The sequence below is a fragment of the Aquila chrysaetos genome, chromosome 17 (assembly GCF_900496995.4).
Source record: "Aquila chrysaetos chrysaetos chromosome 17, bAquChr1.4, whole genome shotgun sequence".
Taxonomy (NCBI): domain Eukaryota; kingdom Metazoa; phylum Chordata; class Aves; order Accipitriformes; family Accipitridae; genus Aquila; species Aquila chrysaetos.
The window spans coordinates 13,162,765-13,185,733 of NC_044020.1; the positions used below are offsets into that span (position 1 = coordinate 13,162,765).

The 22,969-nt window shown below is 49.4% G+C and overlaps 1 protein-coding gene across 5 annotated transcripts in view; it reads right to left on the bottom strand.

Annotated features, from left to right (window-relative positions):
• The window catches only part of CACNA2D4 (calcium voltage-gated channel auxiliary subunit alpha2delta 4), a 131,261-nt gene that overhangs the window by 1,827 nt on the left and 106,465 nt on the right, over positions 1-22,969 (bottom strand). For 4 of the 5 annotated variants that reach the window (XM_030040132.2, XM_030040133.2, XM_030040137.2 and 1 more), the window contains 10 exons: positions 21,449-21,493; positions 20,445-20,507; positions 14,492-14,562; positions 13,589-13,664; positions 11,718-11,770; positions 10,707-10,762; positions 9,282-9,302; positions 3,946-4,063; positions 866-978; positions 126-208 (listed from right to left, as the gene is read on the bottom strand). In XM_030040132.2, coding sequence (XP_029895992.1) covers positions 126-208; positions 866-978; positions 3,946-4,063; positions 9,282-9,302; positions 10,707-10,762; positions 11,718-11,770; positions 13,589-13,664; positions 14,492-14,562; positions 20,445-20,507; positions 21,449-21,493 — 699 coding nt within the window. The remainder of the gene's footprint in view (positions 1-125; positions 209-865; positions 979-3,945; positions 4,064-9,281; positions 9,303-10,706; positions 10,763-11,717; positions 11,771-13,588; positions 13,665-14,491; positions 14,563-20,444; positions 20,508-21,448; positions 21,494-22,969) is intronic. The other variant, XM_030040134.2, reaches the window with a different exon arrangement.

The following is a 22,969-nucleotide window of genomic DNA, read 5'->3' on the forward strand; positions in this document are numbered from 1 at the left end:
CATGGTGGGCACGCGATGAAACACACAATGCAGGGGTGTAAGAAGAGGGGTGCATGGGTACAGGCATGGCCATGGTGAAACGCAGCCGTGTGGTCTCCCTCCCTCCTGCTCCGCCCCGGGGGTACCTCAGGGTGAAACGCATGGCAAGTGTCTGGCCGCCGCCTCAGCTTCTGGGACCGCATCCGTTCACACTTCACTGAAGCGTTATGTGCGAGGCTGTTAAGGACACTGGCAGCAGCAGGTAGCAAAAAGGGGGACGAGCGCCACACAGACCCACGGGCCCCTGATGCAAGTCATCTAGGTGTAACTGCACAGCCTGGGAGACAGGGTGGGGAGGACAAGGGAAGGGCAGGTCACCCTGCATGGGCTGGAGATATCTCCAAGTGCTAGAAGGCGGCAAGGAATGATGGGCAGCTGAAAGTGGCCACAATGCATGGAGAGGGCTCAGCTTCATGGTGACAAGCTGCACCACATTGCCGCCCTTACGAGGAGCGAGGGATGAGGATCCAGCGGGGATGAGTTACGGAAGCACCTGGGAGCAGTGTTGGGGAGCCAGCCCAGCTGCACCCACCCCACCACTGACCCTTTCTTCTGGCCTGTCCCACCCTCACCCTTGTACAACGCATCTGGCAGCCTGGCCAGTGGAGGTGGGCTTCCTCCTGGGGGGGCTGGAAGGCAGAACCGTTACCTCCCCTCCACCGCACCGCAACCCTACCTGCTCCTTGTCTCTCCCCAGCTGTCCCACAAGTCGGGCCATGCCCCCACCCCTGTGGCAATTGCCCCAGGAGCATGTTTTCTACCCTAGCAAACATGGAGATCAAAGGGCCTGTGGAGCCGTGCATCCTGGCTGCTCATGGAAGGATATATTTGACCTCTTTTGCATCCAGCAGGACAGGTGGGAAGACACTGCAGTCGCAGGCAGCATCCGTGATGAGGAGCAGCAGGTTACTGCTGGCAATCTGCTGTGCCACAAACATCCTGCAAGAAAAGAGTGGGTGGGAGAAAGCACATCCCTCCTGCTGCAGCACCAGAGCAGCAGCCCCGGCATCACCTGGCCCACAGCAAAGAAATCCAAAGAAAACAGAGATCATTGGAAACTGGATGTCAGCAGAAAGCGGGAGAGACACAGCGAGCAGCTGTATGTACGGGGGAGGTGGCGTTAGCATACCTTTTTGGCCTCAGGAAGCTCCAAACTGGCTGAGATTTACAACTCCATGCTAGAAACAAAAGTCAAAATCAAACCCAAAACACCAACCACCAAACAAAACACAACACAAGCCCTCCTGAAATGGGGCAGCATGTCATAGGACATGATACCTGAGAAGGCCTGCTTTCATTCGGAGGTGTGCCAATGCCCATTCCATGTATATTTGGGCATATGCTTATACAATGCAAGGATGTATGTACTATGTGGTTCTGCAAGGAGCAGAGTTTTGCTAAATTTCATGTTACTGGAGTGAGAAATGGAGGATCCCAGTAGCATCACATGATACATCAGTGTGATGGGACTGACCAACCGGTGCTTGGTCTTGTCTGCTGCCGTAAAAAACCATGCAGCTTCACTTTGCAGCCACAATTTCACCTGCCCCTTCCCCTCCCTGTCAGACAAGCAGACTACGGAAAAGGGCTGGTGACGAGCACAGGCATGTGCTGGTGGGGATGTCTCTAGATGTAAGTGTTTGCCCGAGGACGTGCACGTAAGGGCTTGTGGCAGCACTGCCGCCCAGTTGTGCAGGCGGCAGAGGGCTTGCGTGGGCAGAGCAGGATGAGGGCAGGCACGTGTTTCGGCTGCGTGTAGGGCTTTGTGCATGAGTGTGTGCGCACACATGCAAATGTGTGGGCAGCTCAGACGTGTCTCCGTGCTCACGAGGCTGCGTGTGCCTGTGACTGGGGGTTTGCGCACCGGCACGTGCATGTCTACAGCACCCCTGGGCGAGCACGGGCAGTGGCAGGGGGTGCGTGTCCAAGCCTACGCATGCCAGTGTCACCGCAAGGCACTGTGCATGTCTGGGCATCTCACCAGCCTGAGCCACCCCCCCGCCCGATGCCTGGCAGGCATTGCCTGCCCTCTGCCAGCACAGAGGCTGCAGCCAGCCGAAGCAAGGCTGAGCTGCCCACGCTGCTGTCCTCCACTGCCTGCTGGCAGGCTGTCCTGCCGCCGGGCACCAGATGGCCGTATGGCCCTGGCAAAGAGTCTGCAGGCTGGCCCGGGGCTGCTGGGCATAGGGAAGGCCAGGGACGTCGGGCTTGGCATGCCCGCGCCGGTGGCAGGGCTGCGGCGCTGCAGCCAGTACGTGGCTCTGTGCACTCCCGGTCGGGCTAGCCACCTCTCAGCCAAGGGAGAGGGCTTAGAAATACTGGATTAGAAATACAGGTTTGTGAGGATGTGCCCCCTGCATCGGCCAACCTGACTGCGCCGGAGGACTGCCCTGTCTTCCTGGTTATTCACCACCTAGTCTCGCTGCCTTCTAGCCTTCAGGAATTTTTGTATTCACTTTTAGAGGTGTTGAATGTCACACACTGCAGCATGACCGTTTCATTAGTACTCCTGGCTGATGACTGCTTTGGGAGCTTTGACAAGCAGGTTTTAACCTACGCACAAATTCAGTAACCAGGATAGAGGTGCCCCATGCACCAATCTGCAAGCCAAATTTTTGCCCAGGATGGAGCACCCAGCCTACCCTCACTCCACTGGGAACCACCTGGGCTTGTGAAATGTGACTGGGAAAGCCTGCACGCCTGAGCGGGCCGCTGGCTAACGCTCCACAGAACCTGTGTCGGGGTGTGTGTCTCTCCCGAACACCTGCATGAAAAGAGATGCGCCTGGGATCCAGAGGCTGCAACTCCACCTGTAACTATGAAGGAGCTGAGCAGGACCCAGCGGTGGCCGCTGCTGGTGCTGGTGAGGTGCTGCCTCCAGCAAGGAGGGGTCAGCCCCAGGCTGCCTGCGTTGGTGGCTTAATGCACAAACAGGTCAGTTTGGGACACTCAGCTCCTCTGGGTCTGCCCAGATCTTACTGCACCTACACAATACCTTGTTGTCACCAAATCTGCAATCTCGTCTAAAACAATATTTGGCAAGGCCTGGTTTTCCTAAAGTCAGGCTGACTAGCACAGGCTGTTTTCCTAACCTTTAAGTCTTTCCTGCAGTTGATCCAAGACTGCAGTCAGACTAGGTAGGATTGTTGGTTTTGTTTTTTTTTTTTTTTTTAAAGAGGGATTTCGGTCAGATCTGTTTGGACACTTCATGTTAGGAAAAACTGGACCAATGGAAATTCATCCTTCCGTCACCTTTCTGCACGGGATTGCTGATGGCGCTGTGCAACTGCTGAAAAGACCCTCTTTTCACAATGACTTTTCTGTAATTTTGGACTGTTCATTCTCTTAAAATGAAAACGGAAAATAAAAAAGTGGACCCGTGTTTTCATTTCTTTCAGTTTAACATTTCTTTTTTTCCCCCCTCCCTGCTTTTTTTTTCTGTAGAAAAACAGAAAAGAGGGAAAATAAAAAAAGGAAAAGGAAAGCCGAAAGCATTGCAAAAAGGAAAATTTTCTAAGGAGAAAACTTTTGCCAGAAACATGAAAAAACAGAAAAAGTTCCTTTCTGAAATCTGTGGAATGGAAAGATATATATATTTTTTTTTTTTTTTTTTTTTTTAAATGTTCTTTCCCTCGTTCTACAGCCACTTCTGCTTATTAACAGATGGTTTTAAATTTTTTTCTTTTTTATCGAGAAGCAGTAACTTGGTCACTTCATCTCCTCATTGTCCAGCGTGGCTGTTTAGCTCTGCTCTGTGGCCAGAGCTGCGGATGGTGGCCATGCCATGGGCACAGCAGCAGGCGACTCTTCTCAGATTGCTGTTGTCACCGATGGGCTCTGTGACAAGGCTCGCGTGCGATCACGACCTGGGGAGCCCCCAAATGAAAGGGAAGCTGCAATTCTTACTTTTGGCAATCTCCGCACTCGATCAGCCCATTGGTCTCCTTGATGGCCGGCTCGTACACAAAAACAGGGTACTCCGTGTCGCAGGGCTGCAAGATGTCGTGCTTCTTGTGCTTGTGAGCTGCGATGGTAAGGAGACAAGGTGAGAAATGAAGGGCAGAGGATCATATAGGAGCGGTCTGCACTGAGATGGAAGCATTTAAGACTGGCGATGTAGGTTGGAGGAGCAGCCCTGCGTCCCCAAACCCGCGGCAGTTGCCAAGAGCAGGTGCTTACCAGAGAAGGGACCGAGGTGCTGCAGAAAGCAGCCAGGCAGTGATCCCTGCTCCCACTAGGTGGGGTGGGAAAACCGGCCTATGTGAGAAATGCGCCCAATATTCCCACTCGCCTTCCCCAAGCAAGCCTGGACCCTGCCCTGCCGAAGCCGCAGCCGTGGGGCCGCAGCGGCCACAGCACCCCCGGGACCCCCGTGGCCAGTTAGGCAGGGGCATTTGGGCACTGGTACCCCTGTGTTCAAAGGAGGGGGGGGTCTACCGAACCAGCAGCGTTAATAAAGTCCCTCCTGTCTAACCGAGCCCTGGTTCACGCACTTTTTAAACATTCAAAGCTGCGACTAGGCTCGTCCTCAGTGCCCGTGCTGAGGGATCTGCCCCTGCGGGGACCCTGCGTGTCCGTGGTGGGGTTCTCCATCAACCACTGATCCTTCCTGAGCCCTCTGACATTTCAGAGCAAGCCCACAGCAGGCAATTTGAGGGGTTGAATACGTGTCACGTTAAAAAGAAAACACCGCCAGCAAACAGATCTGGCCTGAGACCACAGGGAAACAGGCAACGGCTCTTGAGGACAAGCAGAGACCCAGCTAACACACAGCGCTGGCTCCTGGAGGGAGCCATCCACCGCAGGGGCAGGGAGCAGCTGCTCCGTCACTCATCAGTCCCACTCTGTGGGACTTCCAAACTAATTTGGGGATGAGGGAGTGCTGAATTGCCTTAGTGAGCCTCCCTCGAGCAGCAAGGGCATCCTTTCTAGGAGTTCAGCAAAGTCTGCCTTGCCTCAAACAACCACCTTGGGCCCCTCTGGCAATTATTTTCTGCAGTTGGAGGTAGCAAAGCCAGCTCCTGCCTCAGTAAGACACAGGGGAGTGTCGCCGATGGAAATGTGAGGCTTTGTTGCTAGGGCAGAGGTGGTTGTGGCTCAGCCAACAGCAAGTATGAGAAATGGTTTCTACATCAGCTTTGGGTCTGAGCACAAAAGACTCACTCTGCAGCCCTCCACCCACACAGCGGGGGGGCAGGGAAGAGAGGCCTGATGTGGAGGACGGCCAGCTTATCCCTTGCAGCAGCGGCACTGAAGATTTATAGAAAAATGCAGCAACATGGGTTTTAATCAGTAAATGTATGGTAAGAAGGCACCAAGAGGGCATCCATGATCCTGATGGGTAATTTGCATCACTGTAAAACCCTCACTGAGAGCTATGGTCTCCTCTCCCTCGACACTGCCAGAGCACACAGAAAGAGGCAGGCACTACCCCGGGGAGCTTGCCATCTAAACAATGTGGATTACATGAGAGAGAAAAGCCAGGTGATTTTCTCTGATTTTTCTCTCCACCATGGCCATCCAGCGACACAAGACATCCATTAAGAGCCAGGAACTGCCACACAATCTCCCCTCTAATGCCTTCCCCAGGTGAGTATGATGGGTACTCAAACACCTCCCTGCAGTACAGAGTCCCCAGTAGTTGTGCCTTGTGCTTTTCTTCCGAACTCTCAAAAAATGTCACTCGCAAGGCAGCCTGCTACTTAAATCCTCCCAGACTGTAGGACCCATCTTTCGGTATCATGGTTAGGTTCATTTTGCACAGATCCAAAAGCACACAGGACTCAATTCCAGCGTGATACCTTGTTCTGTATTCACCCTGGATTCACACTAAATTAATCAACTAAACTCATCATTTCAGGGTCTGCCTGGCTGAGCTTTGTCACCATTCACCCTCCCTCTGTGCAAACCCCACAGTGCAGAAACACAGAAAAGCCTCTCCAGTTTTTGCTAATGGAGAACACCTCTCCTGTTATGGGGACAAAAAGTCCTTAGAACATTTGGCATGAGCAGTAGAAGACCTTGTTACTGAGGTGAATTTCAAAGGCTTAGACATTTCTGATGAAACACGCAGAATATCCCTGTTTATGCTGTAAGGAGAGAAACTGTAAACTCTTTCCAGCTCAGACCAGCTCTGGGGCTGCTAGCTGTATTCTGGCCAGTGACGTCCCTAATGGACTAAAGGAGTGTGAGGCACAGAGTGGGAGCCCTTTCCTTCAGCCTAAATTCACTGTACTAGTAGCTGGGAAAACAGCTCCAAACTCTGACACAGGCGGCCAGACTATCATAGTCTGGGCCAGGGACAGACCTTAGACACATGCTTGTGGCAAGACCATGCATTGGTCCCTCAACCATGAACCATCCGAGTCCCATTGTGTTACCCCTGGATTCGCAGCACTCAGTGACTGGGGCTGTCACCGCAGCACAGCTGTTGGTGACGGACTGTGCTGGTTCTTGCTCAGAAGAACAGCTGCAGTGACCACAAAGGTGACCTGATAAAGTCGGGGCACAGCTGCTTGCAAGAATTTAGCATATTGCTCGTGTCAGGAGTGCCAAAGGGTCCTGACATAGCAGAGACTTCATCCAGGTCCTCATTTTTCCTCTGTCCCTGGTAAAGAATAACATCCTTCACTAGCTCCAGCTTCCTGGGGTAGTGTCATCAAAGCAGATGGAGTTAAAGCAATATAAAAAACAGTGGTGTGAAAGATGGGGTGCAGGGAGGGGGTGAGTGAGACCATCAGCTTGGAAAATATGGGATGGAAGGAGATGGGAGGCCTCCCAGCCTCAGCCAGTGTTGAATCAGGGCTGTCATGCTGGACTTGGTGGGCTTGGAGAACCGGGCCTCAAGGAGAAAGTCAACTAAAGAGACTGCATGATGGACACCCAGGATAAACCTGGCCAGCACTACTTGCTGGCCTGACCTGCACACATGGGCAAGAGCTGTACCTCAGCCCTGGACACAAGGACTAGAGAGGCAACACTTGAGCAGTAATCCTGGGCTGAGCTATGCCGTGGTGGCACTCCCAGGAGCAGCCTGTGCATTTGGAAGTAAGCAGTGGGAAGTGTACCAGGTTTAGTGCACTTCAGGGGCACTTTTGCCACTGGCAGCATGGGCTAAAAGTCACTCGCAGAGGTTGCATTTCTGTTTGAGTCTTTCAAGACCGTCTGCAGTTTGACTTGCTCGGGGTTAACTTCATCACATGCACCAAGCTGTATTTTTAAACTCTGCTAAATTGGCACAAGTCCCCTGCACAGACAATCTTAAATCAGTTTCTTGGCACAGGCTAAATGAAAAGAAGCCACTTTAAAAGCTCCTAACTTCTGCACAGGGACAAGACCTATGACAGAGATTATGCTTAAGCCTACTGCCACTTAATTTGCTTGGAAGCAATGCAGCTGCAGCAGTATTGAGAAGTTCAGAGAAGCCCAGTAGCATGTACATCATCGGCAAAACACTTGGGCTGAGCCTCTGCATGCACATGCTGGACATCAAAATGTTATCAGCGCTCTGAGTCTGGTGGTCAGGGATTAGTAAAGAGTCAGAGGAGCTGATAACAAATTGCAAACTTTATAGCAAAGAGTGAGTTAATTCCAGGCTGTCGTTGCTACCATCTGCACTTCCAGAAAGACTTTGTCAGACATTTGGCAACCAATCCTTCTGAGTAGCAAAGGCAGCCGCCGCGTGTTGTTATGACCTATACAGCCCAGATTGTGAACTCTTTCCCACCAGCATAAATCATCCACCAAAGTCAGTGGATTTACTCTGGGACACGAGACAAAATCTGCCACTTAGTTACAAACACAAAACCCAGAATTTAATCAATTATCTTGTCAAATATCCTCTGTGAACATTACCATGCAGTCAAAAAGAAACTTTTGTGAGCTACAGAATTTTAGAAATAGTCCTTTCTAGGCTGCATGCCTTGGCTGGAAGTATTTTTGGCTTAATTAAAAGCTTTCAAACCTGTGGTGATGTCCATAAAACAGAAGCCCTCACAAACACAGAGGAATGAGATGCTGAGAGCAGTGAAAAATCTGTGGAAGCAAACGTGTCTTCTCACCATCTCTGAAAAGCAGATTTGCATGGTGAGTGCAGTCTGAATATAGCATGCCCATATTCCAACAGCAAGTCTCGCCTTCCCAGAAAGCAAGACAGCTTGGGAAGCACAAGCTGCAGAGCCAGAGGTGCACAGTCCGGCAAGGGTGAGCATTAGATCCTTGACCGTTAATTCCTCTGCACATACCCCTGAATAAATGTGTGCTCAGTTTCTCTCTCACAAAATGTCTTCTTCTCTTCATATTTTTTGCATACACCAGCCTTGGCATGCAGTCAAGAAAATATTAACTTCTCTGGCAAAAATCTACAGGCCCTTCTTAACAACACGTGCAATCCATTTCTTCCAGACCCAATAGTATTCTTCCACCCCGCTACTCCCACACACACATGGGCACTCATTTTTTTCATCCATAGACACCCTCTCTTTCTCTTGCTCGTCTTCCTATAGTAAGGCGCATTCCAACTATCTCTATTTCTCTGTCTCTGTCTCACACGTACGTCTTGCTGGGCAGAGAGCAAATCGGCAAACACAAGCTAGGTATGGAAGCAGGGAGATACAAACACAGCCACAGTCTGGACTTTCTCTTGGAGGGATTTCTAACTTGCCTGTAGGAGCGGATTTATGAACTAGAGTATATACTGATCAGTTGAGCTGCTTGAAAGTAGTTCTGCATTATCCTGGAGCTGGGCTGGGATTCATCAGAAGGAGCTAAGCCATGGGGTGTGGAAAAGAAGACTTAAGTTGCATCTTAATAACTGAAGTCTACAAGACCCGTATAGTTTTTCCTGCAAGAAGGCACGGGTCGGTCTTTATTTTTGGCACAACAGCTGAAAAGAACGGGGCAGCTGGGAAACAAAGTGAAGAACATGCCATGGTACACAGGCTACAGACTCATCTATGCCATAGTAATGAATGATGGTGCTGTCTGTGCCCACAGGCCCTGAGGAGGCTGGTGTGTCCCTTCTTTTATTGACTTCTCAGTGGCAGACCTTCAATCACCAGCTCAGCCAGTTAAATGAGCAACAGCATCGCTTGCTTCTTTGCAGTGCAGGGAAATAGAGCCTGCCTTGTCCCTGTCACACCTTTCTGCAAGTTCCCCATTGTCCAAAAGGTGGAAAAAGTCTTTCCTAGCCTGAGATTTCTAGCTAAATCCTGCTCTTTTCGCCGTTAAGTGGTTCTACTTACAGTGATGGAAGACAGCCTTGGCTGGAAAAGTCGCATCACACACACAGACACACAGTGAAGATGGAGCCACGTGACAGTTTCACATGATGGCAGCGCAACGAAGAGATGAATTTGCACACAGCAGTCATGGAGGTGATGTGGGAAAGAGATGAAGAAAGCACAAAAAGAAATGGTAATGAGCAGTGAGAACCCCCTCCCTTTTTCCTCACTTCTCCTCAAGCAAAGACTAAATCAAACCGCAGCCATTTAGTATCCACAGCAGCTCCCTGCAGGAACACCAGGTCAGTCTGTCCTCCAGAAAAAGCACTCCCTCCTGTACCACCACAAGTACTGCACTTGCTCGTCTGACTCTTCCTCACCAATTTCTGCGTGGGGCCACTCCCGTCACCCTGATGCGCGTGAAGCAGCAGCCAGGGCCGCGTAGAGGATAGCTGCAACTTCTACTGCCGTCTCCGGAGATCCTCTCAGGAGGAGGTGAGTGGGACCTAAACATTACCCCAGACATTGGGCTGGTTTTCTGACTAGAAGGAAATTTTGCTTTCTAAAAATGACTGTTTCCCCATTGTGCCAGGAGAGTTCAGTGCAGAAGACTCAGCCCCACAGTTAGCAGGGAAGATAGCACTGTCTCCACTAAAAGCACCATTAGTGAGGATGTAATAACAGCACCTACATGGCCACACAGAGCACTCCTCACCTTTCCCTTTGGATCGCCTCAGGGCCATTAACATCCCCCCTGCCTACAGGGGCAGGGATGGGACCGCAGAGACTTCCAGGATGTTTTTAGCAGGCAGAACTGCAGCTGCAGGGCAGGTCACTGGATTTCAACCCAGACACAGCCCTCTACTGCACTCAGCTGCTGTGCAATACCATGTGCCATCATCTTCTCTCTTCCAGAGAGGGTCCAGAAGGGCAAGTGAAGACCCTCAATGTGTTACTGAACCTTACAGGTTTCTGGCTAGCTTCCTGGGACCCCTGCTAGGCTCCAGAGAGCCTGCTGCTCCAGCCCTGCTCTGTCCTGTCCTGTAGGCTACCCTCAGGAAGGACTGGAAGGGAGTCTTTCCAACTGAAGGGCTTTGCAGCTGATGGTCTCTCTCATCCCACTGCATGTAGGGTGGGGGTCCTCAGAAAGAATAGCCTTCCCCTGCCCCGGCAGTTACCCTGAGGAAAGCAAGTAGCATGCTCCGCGTCACACACACCTCACCCTGACTGCTCTGGTGCTGTGGCAGCCTGAAATGGGGGTGGAAATGGGGGGAGACGGGGTGGTGGTGGGACCTGGAAGCTGGATTCCAGTGTCCGTGGAGGGAGAGGTGACAGGGCAGATGGCAGGTGCCTCGCACGAGGCCGGGCTTCCCCATACAGCTTCTTCTGCCACCAGTGGCTGTAACACTCACGTGCTGTGGGGCGGCTGGACTCTTGTGTACTCACCATCTGCCAAGTTGTCTGAGTGCCAGAAGCTACTCATGTTAAACTCCAAAAGGAAGCTGTCAAAAGAGCAAGAACAGAGGATGCTTTTTCAGCAGCCTGGAAGGGTGCAGGTGTCAGGGAGATGGCCCCGTTGCCTGGCGAGTATCAGTTCCAAAACATTTACTATGAATTTGCTGGCAGTGGAAGTCTGAGTTTGGGTGTTTTTTTAACTTTTTTTTCCTCTCCACATGATAGACTGTATCATGGGATCTGTACTGTGGAATATCTGAATGGGCTTTTTCCTGAAGTACATACTATGAGGGGGCCTCCCCAGTGAAGGAAGGAATGAGTACAGCAGCCCCTGAGTCACCGTGAGACCCACCTGAGGAGCAGGCACGGGCTGTCAGGGAGCCCGTACTCTGGCTACTTGGAGGTAGGTGCACGTCACGTTGAATTATTCTGTACCAATACGCTCAAGCCCTCGGAGCTGGATCTTTTCCACACCTCCCTTTTTGCACACCCAGCAAGCTGAGCAGCAGCACTTTCATCCTAATTTGAGCTTGAGCTCCGATTCCCCCCAGCAGTTTGAGGTGAGTCTGAATCCAGCGCTTGATTCAAGGCCTCCCCTCTCTCTTCCCTTGTGTCTCACTCAGACCTGAGCTCCCTGGCTTCCTTCCTTCAGCCTTTGTCCCCTGTGAAACAAAGGTGTACATTTGCTCATCACGGGCAAAGGAGACAGGCAAGAGGACTTGGCATCAAGGATCTGCACGGGGCCCCGGGAGACCCGAGACCTATTTCTGACTCTACCACTTTGTACTGAGTGACTTCAGGTAAATCCCAGACCCACTCTGGGCCTCTGCCTCTCAAAATGGGAATGGTAATAGTTTTCTGTCTCCCAGGAGCAAGGCGCTGAGCTGAATGTCAGGAGAAGGCTGAGAGCAATGCCCTATGCGGGGGCCTCTGCTTGCAGCTTTCTCAGCTCTTGCCCCATTGGTCTGAGCCTCCCAAACACCCCCATCTTTTGGTACTCACATGAGGAAATCACTTATCAGCCATTTCACTGCAGCTAGAAAGGCATAAATTGGCTGGAGAACAAAAGAAGAAATGAGAAATACCATAAGGACCTGGTCAGAGAGTTTATAATTGTTATGCAGGACCCAACGTTTCAGACCAATTCCCTGATCAGAGCTCTTGAAGACAGACTGGAAATTCAAGGTCTGGGCATCACTGGAAAATGTTCAAAATACATCAAAAGCCAGCAGAGCTGCCTTGCTACTAATAATATCTTCTCACCCCCTCCCCATCAGGGTCAGGGAGTTTATCACAAATGTATGAAGGACTTTGAAGATGTAATTGCTTGATGATTTCTCTCCAGTATGGACGACCTTGAGAGCTCAGAGCAGGAGAGAAACACAGTTAAATGGGACACCACCAGTTTAGGATGCTTTTATATTCTGATAGCAAGTGGTGTTTCTGGGACAAGCAACAGCATTGCCCAGGATTTAGTATTATCTGCCATTGATTGATTATGCTTAACTGTGCTTTCATCCAGCTTTTCCTCAAGATGGCATGACTTCTATCAGCTTCCTGCTTCTCAGTTACAAATTGGAAATCCAGCATTGTTCCAGGGACAATTCAACTGCAGAGGATCCTGCTGCTTCTTTTCTTCATGGTAACCATGTCTAATTTTCATCTCTCCCTCTCATAATCACACTGTATCCTCAAACCCAAAACAGATGCAGCAATCACAGGACACAAGATAATGTTCCATTACTGCTAACTGATTTATCTTCAGCCAAAATAAGTCAGCAAATAGTAAAATGTATAGATGGTTGGGAATTTGACTGATTTTTATGTGTGTATATGAAAAATTGACTTTTCTTGATTTCTTCCTTTTCAAGGGTTTCGCTAAGAGGGGAAAAGGACAGATGGAGGCTGAATGCTCACCTTTTTATTCTCTTCCCAATTCACCTAGGTTTTGGCAGCTCATATTTTGTGACATTTCTTTCAGTAATCAGAATTGGAGGATATGATCAAGCAAATATTTTCACTACAATCACAGTATTTTCTCTATCCAGCATAAATATAGCCATTGCAAAACGGACATATTGTTAAAAATGTCACACATTGTGAAAAAGTAATATTTTGTTGAAAATTCTTTAACTGGAAAAAAAATACAATGTCATGCTGCAAGAAGTACTTCCAGCACACCACATTTTAAAGTATCAAACCCCGATCATAACAGTAATAAACTCATCCCTGTTTAGGGTTGCTTCACCTAGTTTGAAGGGACCTGATTGTTGAGTAGTTACCGAGTGCTGCCTGTTTCTGCCTGTTCGAGGCCAGGTTAGGAAGGTAGAGTGGGATTAGATTATTAGCTTGTTCCTGAGGTTGCATTTGGGTACTGGCAAAACTATTCCCTCTGACAGTTTGTTCCCTGCGCTATCAGCATTTCTCTGACGCTTTAACCCCTCTCTCTGTTGCTCCAAGCCCACTCATTCTTCCCTGAAAGGCTGACAGCTTTCTTCCAGATGCTCTGTTCCCTGACAGTGCAACTCTCCTTTTTGAGCTGCTGAGTAAAACCATGCCCTGTTCATTTCAGCTGCTTGCTGGTTCCTTGGCTTTTAGGAGAAGCTTTGCATACTCTAGTTCCTGTCCTCTCTCTGGTCCTTACGACTTTCAGTGAGATCCTATACGCCAATAGAGAGCCAAATCGGAAACCTGTCAGTGGCCATCACTGCCTCAGAAATCTGCCTTAGATGAGTTTGGACATTCCCATCATTTGAAAGCAAACATCTACCGAACTTTTTTGGGGAATGTGCTACATCAAGGTGTTGGAGATGTCCTAGGAGAAAGCCTCTGCAGCCAAGCCCAGAGAGGGCTGCATGCCGACAGATACGTACGCTGAGCAGAGGCCGGGCACCGCTGTGGTGGTGGTAGGGTACTTTACACATTGCTTGATAATCATACATGGTCACCCTGCAATCAAAACAAAACAAGCAAACAGTCAAAAGCAAGCAATGCAACTCCCTATGGGGGACACACGTCAGCTTTTTCTAACAAATTTCCTGTATGGAAGAACTAAAGCAGTGGCCTGCTTACACGTGTCTTTGCTGTTTGGCCAGTGCTGGATCTTGCAAAGCGAGAAATACAGGCTCTGGATTAATGTAACTGGGTCAGTACAGGAGGAAATATGTCCCTAATTTCAAATGGTGAGTAAAGCAGGCTGTGAAGCAGGAGAATTATAATTGTAACTACCTCAGGTCCCCCTAGTTCCTGTTTTCAAGCCACTGAAACTCTGAACTCTCTTATGACATAGGCTGGGGGAGTGGAGTGAGACAAACAGAGGTATTTTTAGGAGAAAAAGAAATGTGCTCAGCCAGCTGCAACAGCACGTCTGGGGGGCTCTCAGACAACCGCTTATAGAAAGGCTTTCCAAGTGGCAGAAGGAACTGAAGCACTTTATACCCAAAATGCCAAGAAGTGTTTCCCATAGCATCTTGCCCTGGAAAAGACAGAGGAGCAGCTGCTTTCTGGCCACATGGAGATCGGGAGTTAATGTCTCTCTCTCGGCACTTTGCAGCAGGTGGAAGAGCAGGAGATGAGGAGGAACAGGGTGTGTGGTGACAATGCCTGAGCAAGTCAGGGGAGGGGGCAGGTAGCTAAAGGAGCTTTTGTATCAAAGACAGTCACATGCATCAGTATGTGCATTTTCCCCTGCTCAAGTGCTGCTTATGGGGACCAATATGCCTGACCCACACACCAGCTGAAGAAAGAGAAGTACAGTGCAGAGATCCCCCACTTACCGCCTGAACATGCCCATGTTTAGCAGCTGGGTCATTACTGAGCCATCCACTGCACCAAAAAATTTTCCAGTCTGCAAGCACAAGAAAGGAAAAAACCAGAATAAACTGACAACAGTAAAATTTCCAAGTGCTCAATGGCTCCAGCCGATCTACTCTGTCTGGAGGCCTACTACACATAACAAGTGTTTTATAAGGAGGTAATGCCGAGCTTTGTCCTTTGGCTGGCTGGAAAGCTTGAGGGAGGACTTCCCCCATTGCCAGCTGGGCATCCTGCACTGTTCCTACTGCACTTGGAAATGATTTAGCCCACGTAAGTCCCTGCAGCTTGTGACAGAAAAAGGCAGACTCTTAAGCTGCAGTGACCCAGGCACATTGATTCACTGGAAGCCTGGGCTCTCCTGTGGGTTTTTGTGAATCCGTGTTCTCTGGATCTGAATGCTTGACTCTCTCTTGCTTGAGCCTCTCTGCTAGCCCATGGCTACAGTGGCTTCAGAAGCCTCTGCTGTCCTGCTGCCCTGCTGCCCTAGGTGAAATAACCCACCATGCGTAAGTGTGCCGTACAGATTTATTTAGGTAGCAAATGCAATTTTACAACTCACTGCTGTGCAAGTTCTGAGCAGGCAGTAACCCAAAAACCATAACACAAACCAATCCATCCCTTTAGCTTACACACTATGCACTGGCCCGGCCAGAGCTGTTGCACAGGCTCCACTCTAGCAAAAGTTGCATTTTTGCGGGGGGCAACCTGCAACACCCAAATCTCAACTGCATGCCTGGACTAAAAGTGGAGCTTGTGGCCCTCTGGTCCCATTTACGTTTTGGAGTCAATAACCTCAAGTACAGTCCCTATCCCAAATCTGGGAACTGCTGCTGTAAAGACTTCTTCAAACAAACCACAGTTCTGGCTTTCCTGATTACTAAACCATGACAAATCTATTGCAAAAATGCTTCAAATCTGCCAAGTCCAGTGCTTTGTTTGCAAGCAAGTAAATAAAATACTCGTAAATAATAAGAGCGCAGATATGAGCTGTCCTTCATCTATTTTCCTGGCTCATGGGTCTTGACATAGTAAATAGCTCCCATATGTTATGGAAGCATTCACACAATTTGGGGGGGACATTTTACTTTTCCACTGATAGGCTAGCAGTCATTTAGCATGTATTAGCAGATGACAGATGACTTCATTTATTTGAGTGGGGCATTTCCACTAAAAAAACAAAACCCTTAGGCAGATTTACCTAAGATCATATGGTAATAATCTAACAGTAGTGTTACCCGATTATGAGCCTCTTCTCAACAGGGTTTAGCAGGTGTTTCACTGTATAAATTGATACATAACATCAACTCCCCTTCGAGCATTTAGGCTGTAATCGTCTCAGACATAGTCAAATGTGCCTGAGCAAGCGCTAACTTTTTCACCTCCCTCCTTCTTTCAATCTGATTAGGGTGGTGAGGAGGCCAGCTGCTTCCATTTAATACCGGTCTGCAGCCCCAGCAGGAGGCGGAGCAGTGGGATTTAACACAGTGCAAGCTGCAGTTGGTGTGGCAAGGGAAGGGGGCCACTGCAGGACTGTAAATGGGGCCTGCCCTGTCCAGAGATGCTGATGGCTGACCCAATTTCTCCCAGTAGGATGTCTTTCCTATAGGTACAAGTATGAGGAGCTATTAGTGTAATTGAGAGTAAGGCCTAGGGAATGTGTTCAGAAAAGCATCAGCAAACTGGCCTTTAGCACCAAATCAGACCTTCAAAGCTTGGTGCTGTTTTAGGTAGCCTGTGCAGGTAGTAACACAGGAAAGCATCACTTGGCAGAAACCAATGTGGTCCTGTACTGAAGTGGCATTTTGCAAAGCAGCTCTCATTACAACCTGCTTCCTCCAGTGACTGGCTGCTGCTCTCCCAGACATCCCTCTGCTGTGTTTGTCCTAACTCCCAGCTCTGGGCAGGTTTCCCCAGGCCTTTGTGATTTTAGAGGTTCACAGTACAAAGCATCGCCTCTGACATCCTGTGTGACACATGCTGTATCACATCCCCCTGCAGCTGAGAGCGTACAAGTACATATGCAGGCTATGCGCAGGAAGAAGATGCATCCTGGAGCACCCATACGGCTCAAAAGCTACATCACTGCTTACAGGCGTATATGCATCCATGCTTTGCTGGCTCATTGAGAGCTGGCTCATTGAGAAATTTGCACTTTTGGTACACACAAAAGCTGTAGACAAGCAGGATCTGCCAAATGGGCCAGGCTTTGGGTGAGCAGGCAGCCTCCTCACTGCATGGCTCAAACAAAGCCAGCCCTTGCTTCTCCACAAGCTCTGCCCAGCCCTGGTGGGATCTTGGCCTTTTAGCTCCCACCCTGTCCCTGGAGTCCCACCTGAGCAGAGCTTGCAGACATACCCTGCAAGATGCCTCAGGGAGCAGGCAGCAGTCCTAGAGAAAGAGGTTTGGTGAGTGAGGGGACATCTGGATGCAGCAGGCGGAGGGAACTCGAGACCCATGATCCGCAGCTGTGCCTCTGGCTGGCACAAAAGGCAGCTAAAAACTCAGGGGTGGTTGTGGGCCCAGGGCTGCAAACATCAGCAGAAACAGCACCATAGCGTGGAGGAGCCCTCGCGCCCGCCACTTACTTTCCTTTCCTGCCCTGCCCTAGATTGCCTGGTCCTCTCCCTCACTAACTGCCTTCTCCTGGCTCTGACTATTAACTCTTTGCTCCCTCCACGATGAGTCTGGATGGGGAGATTAGCCCGAATTAAGAGATTACCCATTCTTCCCCAAGTGATCCTGCAGGGAGCTTCCAACTCGTCACTCATTAAAATCCTGAGTCCCTCTTTCTTCCGTGGTGGCTTCTGGCTGCTGGTAAGCTTCCTGATGCCTTCAGACGGAGGTTATTAGAGCTGATCCCCCGCCCTGATCCCCCATCCCAAAGGCAGAGGGGAGCAGAGCCTGAGCCAGGCTGTCCTCACCCTGGTCCTGTGTGAAGCTGCTCTGGTTTCCAGTGTGGTCACCCAGGGAAGGAGGTGCGGGCAGCAGGCAGCCCCGGGCAGGCAGCGGGCTGAGCGCACCATAAAGCACCGCAGCCCCAAGGAAGCAAGCGGAGAGTTGGAGCAAAACATCTCAGAGCCCCCGGAGCAGGTCTCCAGCACCAGCTGCTCACCTGGGGGCTGTAAGAACACAGGCGCTTTGGCACCTCTCTGCTATTCTTAGCTTGCACTTTGCCTTGGGAAGCAGGCGTCCTGGACACGACAGCTCCTTGGCTGCCTTCCTTGGGAAAGCGGGGATGCCTGTGGGGTCCTGCTTTTGCTGGAGCCACCACAGGCCGTGGGGCTCAGTGGGGCAGATGGCTCGCCTGTGCACCCTCGCTCCTTCAGCGTCTGATAAACTCACTCCCATCCCAGCTGGTGGGGCAGAACAGGCAGCTTGCGGGCAGGCTGCCCTTCTCCCCGCTGCTGGGCTGAAATGCTAACCCAGGCAGCTGAGCCACTCTTGCTGGTTCTGGTGTCTGGTATGAGGCAGGGAGGGAGGGCAGTGAACTAGCTGACTTCTCCAGAAAGGCAAAATACCCACAAAAATCCAGGTATGCGATTTTTTTTGGCATTATGTTAAAGGACGCACTGAGGGAAGAGTGTGGGATGGGGCAGGGAAGGCCACATAGCAGCAAGTGATCCCATGCAGCAACATCCAGGTGGCAAGGCTATGAAACCTGGGGTATTGATTTAATGCTGCTGCTGTCTTGAATTCCCTGTAGGGTTTAACAGTGTGGACACTCATGGTGCCACCAGGAAATAAAAGCAGTAACTGGAACAAGATAAAGAAATCAGAAGAAAAGTAGTGGCGAACTCCCCGAGGTCAGGGGAGGTAAACAGCTGGAGGAGATGACAGCTCTGGTGCCTGCCAAAATGCCTGATCTTGGAGGCATGTGGATAATCTTTATAATTTACCCAAATCTACTATAATGCCATGTTTCTGCTAGTCAGATCTTTCAGAGATGAGCTTTTGGAAAAACCCATTTTCCATAAGATGCAGGAAAAATAGAAACAGAACCCAGGAGGGTGGTGCTGAGGACAAACAGTAGACGTGATAGCTAAAGGGTGTAGTTCCCTTTATCTGTGGACACATGCCACAGGACTCAGTAAATCACCTTTGAAAATGCCGTGGGGGTCAGAGGAGGAAACATCAATTCCTAAGACTACCAGCCCATCCTGGACATGTAGAAGGACCTGGCCTCCCAGAGTAGAGAGCCACTAAAACTTTACAGCATTTTCCTCCCTTATTGTTCAAGTTTTCTTTACTTTTCTTTTGGCATACCACGTCATTGAAGGGGCACTTTTACTGGAATATTCAGTGTCCTGAGTAGGTCACTTTTCCGACAAAGAGTTTGGTTATTCCTTGCAATATGCCCCTCTTCTTTTCTGTCTGTATCACCCCCTGGTGCCACTGTGATGCTGATTCATTTTGCTTTGTGAGTCTCAGCAGTTCTCATTTTGGCCTCTCTGAACTTACTGTGTAGTTCCTGCAGAATTCACGATCTCACCTTTTTCTTTTGCCAGCCTATTCTGAATATGCTAACCAACACAAGTCCAGATGGGAAACCATGGGACTCATATAGCTGACGTTTTCCATCTAAATATCCATCTAAAAATTCCTCTTCTTTCTTTTCTGTCCCAGCTACTTTGAGATCAATGCCACTGCTTCACACTTCACTCTTTAACGAGAACTTCTTTAACAGCCTCTTGTAAGGGACTCTGTTCAAGGCTTTTAGAAAAATTGAAATGCAGTAGGTCATCCATTCTCCCTTATCTCCTGATTCACCCATACTTTCAGAGAACTATGGCTGATAACATAGGTTTTCTTCCTTTACAGAAGCTGTGCTGCTTGTCCCAATCACATCCATCGGGTGTTCTGTTACTTTATTTTTAATTTCCATTTCAACCTGTTTGTCACATCTTGAAGAAAGTAATTTCTGGGATTAGATCTACTGCCTTTCAGAAATACGCATACAGTATTTGGTAACTCCAGTACTATGGCAATTTTAATGAAACTCTGCACTTCTGTCAGTAACAAAACTGCTTCATTTCCCATTTCTTCTTTAAGCCCACACTTGCTATTGACTTATTGCTGTGTAGTTTATGAGGCTGTTCCAACACGTCACTTTCTGACATCCAAATCTATGGCCTTTTATTATTTTGAAACAAATAGCTCTGTGGTGAATTTACCGAAGAGCAGAAAAGTATAGCTAAACCATGCAGTGGCAGGTAGTGTTGACTTTACCCAGGCTGTATGGGATGTCGCATCACAAACTGTGCCCCTTCAGCTCCCTAGAAATGGTTGTGGAGGCACTGGCAGCAGGAGGAAAGGAAGCAACTTTTGTTGCATATATTTTTATTACCATTCTGAGTCTTTTTCCTCACTCCTTTCAACTCTGCGAGTCCAGTAAATCCTCCAGTTCTTTAGGTGTGCTCCTGTTTCCAATTTGCTTACATGATTTTGCTCTTATTATCCCCTCAGTTTCCTTTCCTGAAGAATGCCTGCTTTGACTTCAGAGGTGCTCAAAAGCACTGCGCCCTTCCCTTCCCTTCCCTTCCCTTCCCTTCCCTTCCCTTCCCTTCCCTTCCCTTCCCTTCCCTTCCCTTCCCTTCCCACGTCAGGGCACACCTGCCTTCTGGGGCTGTCTCAGATCATCTTTCAGTAGCATCTGTGCCGAGGGAAAGGAGTCTAATTTCCTCACTTCTGATAAAAAGATATTTTGATTAGTTCCTTCCTTATCACTGCAAACTCCTTCCTCACCTAGGATGTGCTGTCACTCTGCCAGGAGGCTTCCCCCTCACTGCACAGCTGAATTTAATTACACCGTGGCCACCTTTATTACACAATTGAACTTCATTTGTTTTAACCAGCTCTGGTGGGTTATTTAGGAACAAGCTAAGCCACTCTCCTCCTTCTCTTATGCTCTCTTACCTCTGCAGGTCTTTTGGAAACGAGTATAAAGCCGTTGTTATCAATGAGGAAGCAATTCAGAATCTGCAGAGATGAAAGAGAAGCAACATTAAAGACAGCTTTTTCCATGGCTGTCTGGTATACAACCACTGTGTGCAGTATGGAGCGGTGTGGGCTTGTGCTTATGGCAACAGCCTTGGCATTTCCGTGCCTAGCCCCACGGCTCAGCTACCACGGGTTTTACACAATTGACTTTTCCCTCTCTGCCTCCATTTTGAGGTATTTAGTTCGTGAGCTGTCTGTGACAGAGATTGTCTCTTGCCAGGGCTGTGTGCAGGCCTAGCAGGCTGTGAGCCACACTTAAGAAGGGAAGGCATCCTGCAGGAAGCGACAGGATATTTGGAGAGCACTTCTCTTTAATAAAATGGTATCTAATGCTTTCCATCTTCAGATTTCAGAGTTTTATAACCACTCATGAAAATAACCCTCTCCTCACCACTGAGCGCCAGTGCTGGTCTTATTTTTATTTTGCAGAGCAGGAAATAGAGGCACAGTGTTTGGATGAAAAACTTTAGGTCTCACAGGGAAAAGCTAGGATGCAGAGGAAATCCTACATGAACATACAATGAAAATTCTCTGGTGATCCCACTCTCCTGTCCCAAATATGCCTGAGACCAAGTTTGAAGCAGTGGCATAATTGCAAAGAGGGGTGTCCAGCATGCACGTCATGCTGACAGCCACTCTCTTTGGAAGACCTGGGATGCCAGTGAGACAGCCTTAGAGGAGATGGACGCTCCTTAGAGTCACTGGCTGGAATCCCCATGCCCCTGCCTGACGTCTCACAGCTGAGGGATAGACCTGAACTGCAGGTTTGTCTCAACAGCACAAGGTCCTGCCTCAGCTGTGCAACCTCTCGTGCGGAGACAACAGGCAATACCTTTTTTGCGGTGGAGGCAGAGATCTCCACAGAGCAGGTAGTCAATCACACCCATCACAGGTACAGAGAAGAAATCTGGGCAACTTACATCATCCTGACAGCTTAGCGGACAGGCACCGTCCAAGGCACTGCACTGGAAAGGAAAAGCAGGGAGTTAACCATGGCATGATCTCATCTTACAGTCTCCCCCTTGGGACTGCTGAGCTAAAGCATGCCATAAAGCTCCACAATTTAGCTGGCATTTCCATCAAGATGAGCTCTAGAGCATGCACAGGTACCATCCCAACAAGCTGCCCGCTCAGTGGCTCTGCATACTCCCCACCTCTCTGAGCAATGTCTCCTTTGCTGAGGGCTCTGATCCTGCACCCGCTCCCTGCCCGCTTCCAGCAGTACCTATGCACTTTGAGCAGAGACTTGTTAATGAAGAGGGCAGTATCAAGCTCTCCGGCTACGAAAGCAAAGGTTATTGTGCACCGGTGAGAAACCAGCATGCATTTCAGCATCTGCTCAGATCTGGACTAAACACATGGCATGGTATTTTAGATCAGGATTCTTCTCAGGCAGGGATTTTTTTGTTGTTGTTGTTGTTGGTTTCTTTATTCTCCAGACAGCTAATGATAAAATAGGATGTGAATGGTGCTCGTGTAGCCCAAGGCACCATCCATTTGTTTCATTTAGGATTTCTGTGTACCGGACTTGACATGTGTTTCACAACACTGAACTGGGTGGGGACACGAGGGGTTAAGTGGTGAGTAACAAAGCCCTTCAGGTGCTTATTGATTTCATAATTGTTCCGAGTTTGCCGTGGCTGCATGTGTCTGTCTCTTCGTGTTATTTTTTAATGCTATTTTCTCTAGCAGCAGAGGGAAGAAAGCTGACATGGTGTTGCCATTTCTGTACACGGGGTCCCCTTCCTGCCAGAGGTTTTCTGGGGTCAGGGAAGGACACTGATGTGTTGCGTAGCCTGTCTGCTCTCAGCCAGCTGCCCTTTATTTCCAAAAAACCCTTATACATAAGCCCCAGCCCCCTTTCTGGATGATTCTCAGTAACAAGAGGTGAATTTGCCATTTCAAACCACAAGACGACCATTACTTTCAGTTAGAATTTATTTCTCCTCTTGAATTTTGCAGAATAAAATCAGTAGTTTCAGGTTTCCATCCCTCTGCTCAACTTCAGAGGGGGCTTGTAGATGCCTGAGTTTGTTTCAAGCCCCGTGGCTTTGCAATATTGCATGCTCACGCTCTGAATCCAAGTGGCTTTTTGAGGTTCTAGGGATGATGGTTTAAAAACATTCCTTTACCCACAGTTGCAAGCATTGTCTCACCTCTGCCTCACCACAAAACAGCATTGGGTTGTTTTGTCTCCCTGGACGTATGCATAGAGGTGGCCCTGTACTTCATCCCTGGTGGGTTCCTTCCTTTAGTCAGCAGAGAAATATGGCCACAACAAACCACAATTATGGCCTTGGGGGATAACAAATACAGAGCCCAGAGCTTGGAAATCAGAACAGAAACCCAGGTGAACCAGAGTGGTTTCCCACAAGAAGGGCCTGTGTCTCACAGCATCTTCCTCAGCAGTGTGAGGACCGAGTCTCACTGCCGCTGCTTTT